The following is a 13,046-nucleotide window of genomic DNA, read 5'->3' as shown; positions in this document are numbered from 1 at the left end:
TGTGACTGGCTTGTTTCATTTAGCATAATGTCCTCAAGGTTCATCCACGTTGCAGCATGTGTCAAAATTTCCTTCCCTTTGAAGACTGAATAATATTCCATTGTATACGTAGAACACGTTTTCTTTATCCGTTCATACACCAATTTGTGTTGCTTCCACCTTTTTAGCTATTGTGAATAACGTCGCTATGAACATGGGAGTACAAACATCTTTTTGAGGCCTTGCTTTCAATTATTTGGGTATATACCAGTAGAATTGCTGGATCACATGGTAATTCTATTTAATTTTTTTGAGGAACTGCCATACTGTGTTCCACGAGGCTGTACCATATTACATTGCCACCAGAAGTGCACAGGGTTCCCATTTCTTCACATCCTCGCCCACACTTGTTATTTTGTGTTTTGTTTTCTTGATAGTAGCCATCCTAATGGGTGTGATGAATGGATCACATTTTTGGTTGTCACAACTCGGGGGAAGGGCACTACTTGCATCTGGTGGGAAGAGGTCAGAGATGCTACTAAACATCCTGCAAAGCACAGGACAGTCTCTGCTGCAACAAATAAACTGGCACAAAAGTCAGTGATGCTGAAGTTGAGAAATTCTGATTTAACTAATTAGGTTCATCTCTATAGTAAATCTCATCTCCTGACATGTGCAGTCTCTCTCTTCTCTGTTGAGATGCTAAAAGGCAAAGATTTTTAAAAATCTGGAAAGCGAGGGAGGACTGAGAAGAATGGCAACATTTCTTTTATTCAAATTTTATTGGAAGTTTACAAATGTATTACAGACATCAGTAAAACATCATATCCATTTTACAGGGCACAGATCTCAAGCAAAGTGTTCACAACAGTCTCTGGCAGAGCCTACACCAAAGGCCTGTTGCAGACCTTCTTAACAAACAGCTCGACGTTCGACACACAGCACAGACTCTGGCCTGCCTCACCTTCTCAGGACCTCTGAGATTTTGTTTAATTACTTAGAATTAAATCAGGAGATGGGCAAAGCAATCCTGTACAGGAAAGAATGTGTTTAGGAGAAGGAAAACTGCCAAAGTTCTAATTTGCTAAGGAAAACGGAGGACTCGTTGGCCTTAGAGTGTTAAGTCAGGGTCCATGATAGAACCAAAATGCTTTCTGGGAAAATATAGAAATCAACCAGAAAGGCTTGAGAACAGACCTTGTTGGTGAGTAATTAGCTCTGAAAAATTTCGAAAAGCTTGGCCAGTGACCTATTGAACATCAACGGCCAAAAGCCGAGTAGGGTGAAGGGATGTCTCAGAAAACTCTCAGGATAGAACAAGATAATTTTTTTCTATCCTACGGATTCGTCATCTGTACATCACAGAAGTCCTAACATTACATGACTTTCCCTGCCTTCTTTTTATTCCCCTTGAGGGAAGTTAGTTTTGTCAGCAGGAAGTAAGCTTATAAAATATTTTAGCTCCCAACAGTGAGTCATGTTTTATGAGTCTTGTGTTGACCGGGCTACTATTATGAGGAAATGGAAAAAGAATCAAATCCTTTCTTGATCCTAACCTTGGTGGCTGCTTCCAAGTGGTCAGACATACACGCTTTGGTGTCTGCTGAGGTCCCCGAGGAACCAACCACTGGAGGTAAAGCACAACTCTCCTCGTTTCTACTTCTCTTGTGCTTAAAGAAATATACCTCAAAAGGTAGCAATCTGAAACTGTCTTCAAATCAGCAGAGGAGGCTTGGCTGAGTCCTGTACCTGGAATGCTGTCCGCAGAGCCCATTTCAAAGCCACAAAGGTGCTGAACAGTTGTTTGCTAATAGCAACTCTTCTGGCCTGAAATATTCAGATAGCTGGCTCCACCTTCAACTTCCGTTTGTCCTAGACAGACTCTCCTTCTTAGGTGTTAACATCTGGTTTCCGTTAGACAGAAATACACAAAGAGCACTTCTCTTTGGAATTTAAATATTTGTGTTGTTTCTTGTTAAAAGGTGGGATTAAATGAATAATAAGATGGACTCTTATCTGACCTCTGTAAAAGGATGAACAGAGGCTGCCAAGAACACAAGAAGGGAAAAGGAGGTCAAAGAGATTTGTCTTCATTTAGCTTAAAGAAGTCAGATCCTGTTAGCATCCATGATCTGGGGAGATAGGAATTGGAGTCTCAATTACTTATGAATGATGCTTTCTAAATGGCTGGTGTACTATTTTTGGCCAATGGCCAAAGAGCCCAGAGTGGGAAGACAAATAAAAATCAGTTTACAAATAAGATTTGTTATCAGACAAAGAAGATCAGTTCTGATCAAATGGCTCTGGCTGGTTGGAGCGTTGCAAGATTTCTGAGGCTGTATCCACGTTCTCTGGAAAGTTTACAGTGACACATCAGTTATATCTGCCCGGGTTGCAGAATGGCAGAGAATGTGCTACATATATGTCATCACTGGTCCCCACCCAAACTGGCTAGTGGTACCCAAGAAGCAGAAAGCTGCTGCAGGAGGAGAAGGAAATACAATCTTGTCGCAGAGCAGGAGCCTCCTACAAAATGGGAAAAGAGGATGAGAAAGAGCTGCCTCCAGGTCCCATATTAGAAATACAAAATTGTTTCGTCACTGAGCGGGCCGGGGGTAGAAAGGAAGGACTAGAGAATAGAAGGTGAATGTGGAAAGGTGTCCAACCACCAACACTAGGGATTCTCCCCCTTTGAACACATGCAAAACCAAGAAGCCCAGTTCTGGTTTCCCTCACCTGATTCACCTTCACACTTGGTAGAGATCCCAGAACTACATGACAGAAGGAAGGGTACCTGAATGTCATGCTCAATGCTATCAGCCTGCTAGGAAACTTGTTCACAGTATCAAGAGTGGTATGCATTGGCAGGGCCGTTCAGGACACTGTCAATGACCTCTCCTTCTTGGGAAAGAGCCAGGTCTTTGCCACTGAATTGAGGAGCAGTAGGACAGGAACTGAACTCTAAAGCTGTGGTGTTAACCAAAAGACAAGAAGACCAATATGAGGGGAGGTAGAAAAACAAAAAAATCCCCAAGGCAGTAGAGCAGAGAGGAAACTGGGAAAAGATGACTTCTATAAACACAGTCTACTGAATATGAAGTGATGATCTAAGAATGGGTGAGTGTGGGCTGCACTCACAGGCGAAACTTGGCCAAGAAGAGCTCATGGTTATGGTGGAGGCATCAGGGAAAGGTCCTGCCTCAGAAAAGAATGCACTGAATTTGGGGGAATGGGATTCTGGGATGTCACGTGTAAGTGGTCACCAACAAGTGGAACTCCCATCCTCCTTGTGAGGATTCAGCCGTCCTCCATGGGCATTCTGTAAGGCAGCTGACTGCATGTGGTGTGGGAAGAGGACATCTGCAGTGGTGGAACAGATGGAGGAGTAGACGATTTGACCCTGAGGCTTGTACCTCATTAAATCTCAAGCTCTGACAAGCTTGGATGCTGGATGCTTCCTGGGCGACCAGATCTGAAACTGCTCATTCCTCTAATCCCTCTGGGTACTAGTTACTATGGGTCAGTTTCTAGGCCACCTTCTTTCTGCTGATGGTGGTTAAAGCCTCATCTGGGAAATGCAAGAGGTACTCTGAAAAGGACAGAGTTAGAAAGCAGCATTTACTAGGAGAATTACTTTCATTGGATTCCAGGCCACAGAGGACCTACATTATTTTCAGCTTTTGGCTTAGGTTAAGTGATCTACGCTTTTCTTTTTCCAAAATGCCTTTTTATTCTCAATCAAGGAACTCAAAACTCCAAATTGGACTAGCCCAATTTCTACCAGAAACCTGCCACTTTAGTAGTGTGGTGTTGCACATTATTTCTTAAAATCAGTTTGCCAAGCATTTTACAGACTTACTATACAAACGTAATAGAGTTAATTCTCTGGAGGCTTGGATAATTAATGAAGCACTTAGATATGAAGATAGCATGCGGAAAACAGCCACAACCAACATTTGCATTGCTTTTTAAAAAATCAGTGACAATGACAAATGTCATATTAATACCTGAAAAGCAAATTATTTTAATACATCCTGAATGGAGTGCCATTTCCACATCCTTTACAGCCATCCTTTCCCCAGACCCATTTGGCATGGTGTCTGAAAAGCCACTTTTCACATTCTCTCCATAAAAAAATACTAGAAAATATTAACTACTATACTGAAAAGAGACCACGCTCACCTCACCATGGCAGATGCCACTAGACACACTGTGTACTACACCGACAGGATATCTCACTAAAGGTGGGTCCTGCGATGGATTATTTCAACTGCCATGATCCATTAAGGGGAGGAGGAGAATGGAAGAAAAAGCAAGCGCTTCTTTTTTAACTGAAGCAAGGTAGGAAGTTTTATTTTACTATAAACAACACAACCGTTAAATGTCTTCTTGAAGCAAACTCACTTTGAGCCCATTTTCAGTCTGACCAATGTTCCCAAAGTTCAAGATGGAAATTCTCCTTTCAACAACATTTGTGTTTTAAGACCCTTATACTGAAATCTGCTGAGCAGCTCAACCTTTCTGGGTCACTGAGATACTCTGGTTGTGGAGTGTTAAACCCAATTCTTTCCACAAGCACTGGACTGGGGCTATTCAGGGTGGCTGTCACCTCTCCTCCAGCTCATTTCCAGAAGTTCTTCTTCGCCCTGACCTTCCTTCCTATTCTCTCCTCCATGCATAACATATAATCTAGCACACTCCCAGAGCCCCACCAGAACCTTCCTGTGCCTAAGTTCATTTGCACTGAGGACAAGCGGTTGTCAGGCTAAGGCAGCCGTTCTGTCTGCCTTGGTAAAGGAAAGCAGATAATACAATCCAGGAAACATGAGCACCAGAAAAGAATGCCACATTCAAAACAACGTCATGCCGACATCACACAACAGCACCACTCACAGTCACTTTTATTTTCCCCAAGGGAGAGATCAATAGTAAGCAACTTTGGGGTTCCCAGCAGGGATGGTGTTTCTCACAGAACTTTACTGACACTGATTGGTTTCGCTAATTGGCAAAAGCTATGTTTGTTATTTTAAAAAATTACTATAACTTTGTAGAGAATAGATTCTATTGAGGGTGGGAATGGACGTAAGGATGGCTCCTTAAGAAGGAATAGAGCACAAAATGCTTTGGGTATAATAATGAATTGTTTTTGTTTGTTTTTTGGGTTTTTTTTTAGCCACAAAAAGCCTAATTGAATAAACTCGTTTGAAAAAGGTCTCACTGACATGTAACAAATTTGTATAGAAAAAAGAAAAACACCCAGGTGATCCTGGACCACCTTTGAATACTACTCAAAGACGATGCTGGGTCTGCATGCAAGTTTTCACTGAGTCCTACGATATAGAAATTCCTTTCATATTACAAAATACAAAAATATTTTATCAGAACTCTCATTTACATTGCATTTACAATGGACATGTTAAATAACTTAGTCTTGGGTCCTGGCTAATAAACAAATTACTTACTGGAACAAGGGCCCTACCAGGAAGAGAACCAGGGAGGACGTCAGCGAGCGGGAAACAATTTGCCATCTTGAGAGCGGCCACGCGACACACTGCCGGGAGGGGCGCCCAACCCTGGCCTCCGAGACCTACAGCGTTTCCAAAGTGAAATGTGCAAATACTATTCCACATGCCAAGAACTGTGACTACCTATTGAGTCAATCCGGAACCTTGCCTTCATCAGCCGAGAGCACGTCCCTTTTTCTCCCCCGGTAACCACCCCAAAAAGCGCTTTAAAATGGAAAACAGTGCAAGTTTCTGAATTTACATTCTTAGCTCCCACCTTTCCCCATTCCCCAACCCCAATCAGATTACGAAATGATACAGTTTTTGCTCTTTTGTCTTTTCCTGCTGTGCAACTGTCCCCTGCCACCCAACGTGGATGACTTCGGGAGGCCGTAAGAGCTGTATTTGTGCAGAAGCTCGTCGCTTGTGACGTATCGCAGGCGGGCCGGCTGGGGTATGGGTTCTCCTAGGAAATAGCCCTCGTTGTCAGACTCCGAGGAGGAGGAGCAGGTGGAGCACCACTCATACTCGGTAAAGTAGGGTCCCCAGCGCTCCCCAAAGGCGTTCTGCAAAGCCAGATCCGACACAGTCCTCGGGCACTGGCCGTACAGCTCCCTGCGGGACCCCTGCCCCAGGCTCTCCTGGAAGCTCCGCTGGCGCAGGAATTGGTCATAGTCCTCCCTGGCTCGTAGTGGGGGTCTTTCTTTCAACCGCGAGATGGCCTCGCGCTCGCTGGCCAGATGGAGGGCGTTGTCCGAGCGCGAGCGGCGGGACCGCCGGGACCGGTGAGGTCGGAAGCGGCGGGGGTCCTCGCGGGAGGTACTTCTTCTGCGGGTGCGTTCGCTCAGGGGCTGGATCCTCACGCCCTCCTGCCCGGGCAGCTTGCTGCCTGCCATCCCCCCGTCAAAATCAAAGCTCTGGTGCACCCTTCCGCGGGACTGCAGGTCTCTGTACCCAATGGGGTTGCCCAGCTGGTGGAGGTTCCCCTCCATCTCCTGGTACTGCTGCGCCGAGAGCAGGCTGCGGACCGACTCTGCGCTGCGGAACTGCATGGACGAGTTAAGTGTGCCCATGTTACTCAGCTTCTCGGAGACATTCATTCCAGAGTCTTTGCTGAGGTCAGGCATGGAAAACCGGGAGAGGTGCTCCTGGCGCTTGGCGCCACCGTCGGCGGAGAGGCCTGTGGGGGGTGGGGTGCGGTGGGGTGGGGGTGGGGAGGGGAGGTGGAAAGAAGAGGACCATGGAGGTTAATACAAATGCACTGCAATAGGGGTCACTCTTGCTGTCCATCAGCTATTCAGGGGTCACTGCCCATGGTTGTATGTTTGGACGCTGCACAAAGGCTCTCTCAGAGAGGGTGTAGGAGAGCTCTCCCCACTGCACAGTGGGGCAATGTCCACCTAGAGGGGGTACTTGGTTAAAATGCATCCACAGAGATGCATTTTATGAGTTATTAATTCCTAGAACGGCTCATCAAAGTTACTAAGAGCCCACTGTGTATCTTGTGTATGATGTTTCCTCTGTCTAGAATTCCGAGTTAAAGAGTTTCAATTGCCTCTTCGATTCTAATAATGTACTGTAAGCTACGTAGAACAGATATTTTGGATGAGGAAGCTTGAAGCTCTAAGAGGCCAGGCCACGCCCAAACACTTCCTGGCAACACTGAGCCTAGAATCTCATCCCAGATACTGGACCAGTTCGCTTTCCTACTTTTCTGTTAGCTTCTGGCAGTTTCCTGAGGGCCCTGCTGTCCCTCAGCCTCTGTTCTCAAATGTCTTGAAAACTGAGTCCCTGGATGTAGAAACTGTTAAGTAATCGTTCCAGTGTTCTAAATGGGCCCCTAGCAGCCCGAAGATGGGAGTGGGACTCTGCGGCTCTCCTCCTTCCCTTGGGGACGCATTGTTAAAACAAAGCAGTGACCCTAATGCTCACTAACAGCAGGTGCCCCTAGCAGTGGACCTGCACTCCCTAAGTGCTGTCACTGGGATCTCTGAGATGAAAACAGTTGAAGGTAGTGGAAGAGCCTTGGCTTTGGTAGCTTCCATTTTGCCCATCTTAAAGCAGCACTCTAAAGAGAGACTTAAGAATGGACCAGGTGGCAAAATGTCAGCTTTTTCCATTCATTATCTGTTGAAAGGATGGGCAATCTTGCTATTTCTGCTCACAGACAACATGTCTTTGGATTGCAATGGTCCATGACGTCCCCTGTCACTGGTTACTTCTCCCCACCTGCTGGGGCCAATGACTTCTGCTCCTCTGACAAAATGAATGTTATGAGCACTTTGAACAACTACTTAGCAGTATGTATATATACATGCTCACGCCTTATGCAAAAAGTTTCATTGAATATCTGTGTCCTTTTTTTATGGGCTTATGTATTCATTTCTGTTGGGTACATAACCAGAGTGGAGATTCTGACTTTTCTTCACATCACTACTTCTGAGTATATACCCAACAGAAAATGTACAAAGGTATTAAAATAATGTACAAGGGTATTCAGAGAAGCTTTCTTTAGAGTAGCACAGAACTAGAAACAATTCAAATGTCAATTAACAGGTAAATGGACAAATTCATTGCAATACTTTCTGCCATTCCCCATTAAAAGGAACTAGGACTCTGGAGAAATGGCCGATTCTAGGACCGCAGAAGAGAAGGTAAGAGATGAGCCTGGAACATCTATCTTGTTATGCCAAAAAGGAAATGATGAACAATAAAAATTGATGGTGTTTGTCAGAAAAACACAGGGCCCAACTTCAAGGGGCTCCCACTAGCCATAGCTGAGCAATTTGAGCATTTAAAACAGTAATGATTTATAAACCACTGGGGGGAAAAGGAATTCATGACTCCATACTGAAAACAGATAAAAACATCAATAAATAAATGGGGGAAAGAGTGGGTCCTTGTATATAGTAGAGTGCTAAGCAGAGTGAGAATATAGAGAAGCAATGCTGGATTTGGAAGAAGATCATTTTTTATCCATCGTAGGTAAAGACTCATGCCTGAGTCAAAGTATGCTAAATTTGGGGAGTCAAATTTGATGGGGGAGCATAATACCTGCATGGTGTTAAATGTTTCCCCGCATATAGCTTATTAGCTGTAACAGAAAACTTAGTAACTATACAGTGGAGATCACACTTCACATCATTGACGAGGTGCCACTGGACATCAGGTGCTTCCAGATGGGACATGCTAAGGACACAATACCACTTATGTAGTCTTTCAGTCAAGAATACATATCCTGAATGTATTCAGGAGGAAAGATTAGACAAACCTTCAAGTGAGGAATGTTCTGTTAATAAGAAAAGAGACTGTATTCTTTAAAAAATAATTCAGTATCATAAAAGACAATGAAAGGCTGAGGGAATGTTCTAGACTGAAAGATACCAAGACAAATATATACAATACCTGATCCTGGACTGGAACCTGCTCTGTAGTGAAAATAAATGCTGTTAAGGATAATTGTTGATCAACTGACAAAAATTGGGTTATGGGCAATTGATCAATGTATTATGCTGACTTGACTGTGGTTACTTGATAACTGTCATCGTGTTGGAGAAGACCCAATTCTTGGGAAATACACTCAGAAGTACACAGTGGTAAATAAATGACCAAGGTGAATGCAGCCTGCTCTCAAATGGTTCAGAAATAAACTGTGTGCGTGAGAAAGAAAAACGATAAAACACATGGAGGCAAAACGTAACAATCACTGAATCTGGGTAAAGGGTGTATTGTGAGTATTATTTGTTCTATTTTTGCAAGTTTGAAATTAAGTCACTAAGTTTGAAATTATTTCCAAATTAAAAGCTTCTAAAAATTGTAGTGTCTTTATATGGTGCGATGGTTGTTAATTCCAGGGACAATTAAGGGCAGGAGGTGCTACTAACACCTGCCCAGTGGGTAGAGGCCAGAGAGATGCTAAATACCTCACTGTCCCCGCAAGAAGGAATTATCCAGCTCAGAACGTCAATAATGCCACAGCTGGGAAACTGACGTACTGGAATACTACCCATCAACAGAATGAATAACTACATCCAACAACATAGATGAATCTCATAGAAAATGCTGAGAGACGGAAGAGAGTACCTGCTGCATGATTCCATTTGTAGGAAGTTCAGAAACAGGCTAAGGCTGTCTGTGGAGACAGAGGTCAGAATAGTGGGAGGGGGTAGAAGGGAAAACGCCTAGGGCACTGGGAATGTTCTTTATCTACATCTCGGTGATGATTATAAACGATGCAGACACGTAAAAGTTTCTTGAGGTGTAGTTTCCATATTTACTTGCTTTATCCTACATAAGTTACACCTCAATAAAATGGTGTAAAAATAAAGCAAGGTTCTCATCAGAGAGCTACGTGTAAATGTACGATATGCCTATGAGGAAACTATTCTGACCGACACCGTACTTTCCAGTCACATACTTTTTTTTTTCATTTCATTACTGGGATAATTGTCAGGGCAAGAGGAGTCGAGTCCTCCAATTCCTGCTTTCCCTGCTACTTATCTCTGACGTACACATCACAAAAGCTGATTTACAACAGCCTAATAGCTTCCAGAACTTCCCCAATCTGAAGGTGGAGAGGAGAGGTAGCAACCTGAGATGATGAATGAGTCGTGTGAGCAGATGAATGCTAGTAAGAAAACTAGCGTTCAAAAATCACATGTAGAAACAAAAGCTACACAGGCAGCCCATTGATCTGTGCCCAGCTTTCTGCTCACACCCTGGAGTGGAGTTAGGGTCAGCAAATGCTGCGAATTCTCAGACATGTTGTTTTCCTGAACCTAACTTTCCAAAGCCCCAAAGTCAAGTATTTCTGAGAAGGTCCTGTGTGTGAAGAGACTCCTATTTCACTGAGGGGGTTAATGGTGAAGAAGGGCAGCTTCAGTTCCCTTGGGAGGTGACCCTGCCCTCTCCTATGTGCTTCTGCACCCTGGGGAATCTCAGGATGCCTTTAACCCTGAGGCCCTCCTGTTGCTCAAGCAGGGTCGACCATGGCCTTTACCTCCACCTAAGCTCTTGCCCTGGCAGACATGGGGGTGGGACTGCTCACTCCAGAGAGGAGAAATGGCAACGTGCTCATCTCAGATTTTTCTTCAGGGTCTTCGTTCACGCAAGGCATGAACAAAATGGCCAGTGTTGCCCACAGACTAGCAACAATTGTGTACTTGCCTCTCTACACGGGGTCACTCTGTGCTTAATTTCATTATTGGCAGGAAGCAGAGTCCTTATGCAGCCCTCACTGCCCTTTGGTTATCCAAAATCACTGACTCAGTGCTGCTCCTGGCTTTCCCTGCTTCAGCCTCACTGACAGGCTTCCTCCTCCTCCAACGTACGTGCCAGGAAGCTCATTCCAGCCCCCTCTGGAAAACCCTGCCCTTTGCAGAGCTGGCTTCTCGTGAAGGACCTCACATAACTGTCACCTCTTCCACGGTGCCTGCCCAGATCACTCTAAAGACATGTTGTTCCCCCACCAACCAGTCACTCTGTAGCACTGGACCCTTTTTAAAGTCCCCCACCCTGACTTTCTTCAATTTATGTGTAAATTTGTAGCTCAATGGATATCCCCCGGGAACAGGGATCTTGTTTTCCTGTTCACTACACTTGCCCGGAACCAGCACTTTCCCTGGCACCCCACTGATGCTGGTAAATATCTGTGATATTGAGGCACATGGAGTCTCACACTGCCTGCCCACCGCCAGGAAAAAGCAACCAGCCTCTGACCCAGAGTGGGCCAGACTGAAAGAACAGCTGATTGTAATTCGGATGGGTGGGATGCCAGCTGCGGTCACCTGTCAATCTCCTTCGTTGTCTTTGCCGGTTCAGTAATCAGCCCTCTCAGGATCTGGGGCTTTTCCAATTTTAAAATTAAAAAAACTTTATTATTAGCTCCCTGATCTGCAAAAGATGTATTGTCTTATTAATCATAACTCTGGAGATCTGTTTAAATTAGCAGCTTGTCCCCAAGATAGAACTGTATTATCACAGATCACATCTCACTGTGACAAGCCCTTTCTTTCTCTCTACATAACTATGAGCAGAACTGGAGAGTCATCCTTGCTGGGTGACTTGGGGCCACTTTCAAATCTCTGGAGATGCATCTGTAAAAGGAACATAACAACAGTATCCAACCTTGAAAGCTGTAGTGACTATTAGATGAGGAAAAATGTACCTTTCCTTTTTAAGACTCATCACAACAGTAATAAATTTGTGTAGTTTTGATTTCCTCTCCATCTCCTTGGCTAGTCTATAAGCTCCAAGAAGGCAGGGACTGGCTCCTGTTTGCTGGGTGCCCACCCCACTACCTGGGATTCAATATGCTGGAAGAAAGTGCACAGGGCCTAAAAATCCCCAAAGAAAGAGAACATGCCTTGAGGATTTTATACCCAGGCAACAGGCAAACAGATACTCGATGAATGCATGATTATATGAATGAGTGAATCTGAGAAACGTGACCCACACAGGGCCAAATACTTGGCAGTGCTCGCCGACCATGCACCACTGTGAAAGTAATCTGTGCCTCTGCACTGCAGCTGAGATTACTTCTCTACCCAGACGAAATTCAACTCTTGATTTGTCAAAACACTGCAAATCAAGATAGTCCAACGAAATGGGGCTCCCAGATGCCACTCTGCTCTCCTGCAATCAATGCACTTGGCTTGTCCTGCCGCCCACGCCATGTTGTGTGTATGTTGCGTGTGTGTGGATGCCAAAGCACAGGTGTGGTGGGGTGGGGGGATGGCAAACCCCGTTCTCCCGAGAGCTCCAGCCGAAGACCACAGTCGGACCACACATTTAACACAGGCCCCATTGGTGCCTCCAGCACATTCTGGAGAACCTGGTAATCATGAGACACAGATGCCAGGTCGTTCTCCTCTCAGATGGAACTCTGTCTTGTAAATAGACAGAGAGGGATTTTTTCCTCTCCAAATAACGCAGCCTTTGTGAGACGTGCTAGACGGTGAGTGTGGAATTAAAGGCCATGATTTGATTTATCCTTATCCCAGGGGTCAGTGTGGCCAAGAGCTACACAAATGTCGACACCCACAGGGGCCGCAGGTTCCCTCAGGCCCCGCAGGCCTTGCACCAACAAGGAGAGATCAGTATTGAATACAGCCTCTGCTTCTCGGTGGTTAAACTGCCAACACGAAGGTGCAGCTACGGCACTGTAAGCAAAATCAGCATTTCTGTCTCAGCAAAGTCCCCTCGTTGCAAAGAGGAGATCTCACAGAAACCAGTGACAATGAGAAAAATCAATACCTTCAAAAAATGCGCTGGGTCTGATGGGAGAGATAGGCAATCTTTGCTGTGTTCCCCTCCTCTCATCTGTTCTAAGAGCAGCAGGTATGCACTCCAATCCAGAGAGAAAAAAATGCAGACTTAAATGTTTAAGGGCAGCCCTTTTGGTACATCGTTCTGTTCCTTATTTATTGCCCTTTCTGTTTCCACTCCTCAAAAAAAAAAGGCATAGGAAGACAGAGGTGTATTTCTGCCAACTTAAAAGACGCATTTACATGTCACATTTCTGTGCAGTAAAAGAAATAGTACCTACTCACCTTCGCCCTCTAG

The 13,046-nt window shown here is 44.8% G+C and overlaps 1 protein-coding gene across 5 annotated transcripts in view; it reads right to left on the bottom strand.

Moving 5' to 3' along the window:
• Positions 1-732: 732 nt before the first annotated feature.
• PRICKLE2 (prickle planar cell polarity protein 2) overlaps positions 733-13,046 on the bottom strand; it is a 333,453-nt gene continuing 321,139 nt past the window's right edge. For all 5 annotated transcript variants that reach the window (XM_081072618.1, XM_081072619.1, XM_081072620.1 and 2 more), the window contains one exon: positions 733-6,663. In XM_081072618.1, the coding sequence (XP_080928744.1) occupies positions 5,789-6,663 (875 nt within the window). In that variant the 3' untranslated portion in view covers positions 733-5,788. The remainder of the gene's footprint in view (positions 6,664-13,046) is intronic.

This window comes from Rhinolophus hipposideros, assembly GCF_964194185.1.
Source record: "Rhinolophus hipposideros genome assembly, chromosome: 14".
Classification (NCBI taxonomy): Eukaryota; Metazoa; Chordata; class Mammalia; order Chiroptera; family Rhinolophidae; genus Rhinolophus; species Rhinolophus hipposideros.
The sequence above is the reverse complement of the archived record's forward strand: the minus strand, read 5'-3'. Positions and strand labels throughout refer to the sequence as shown.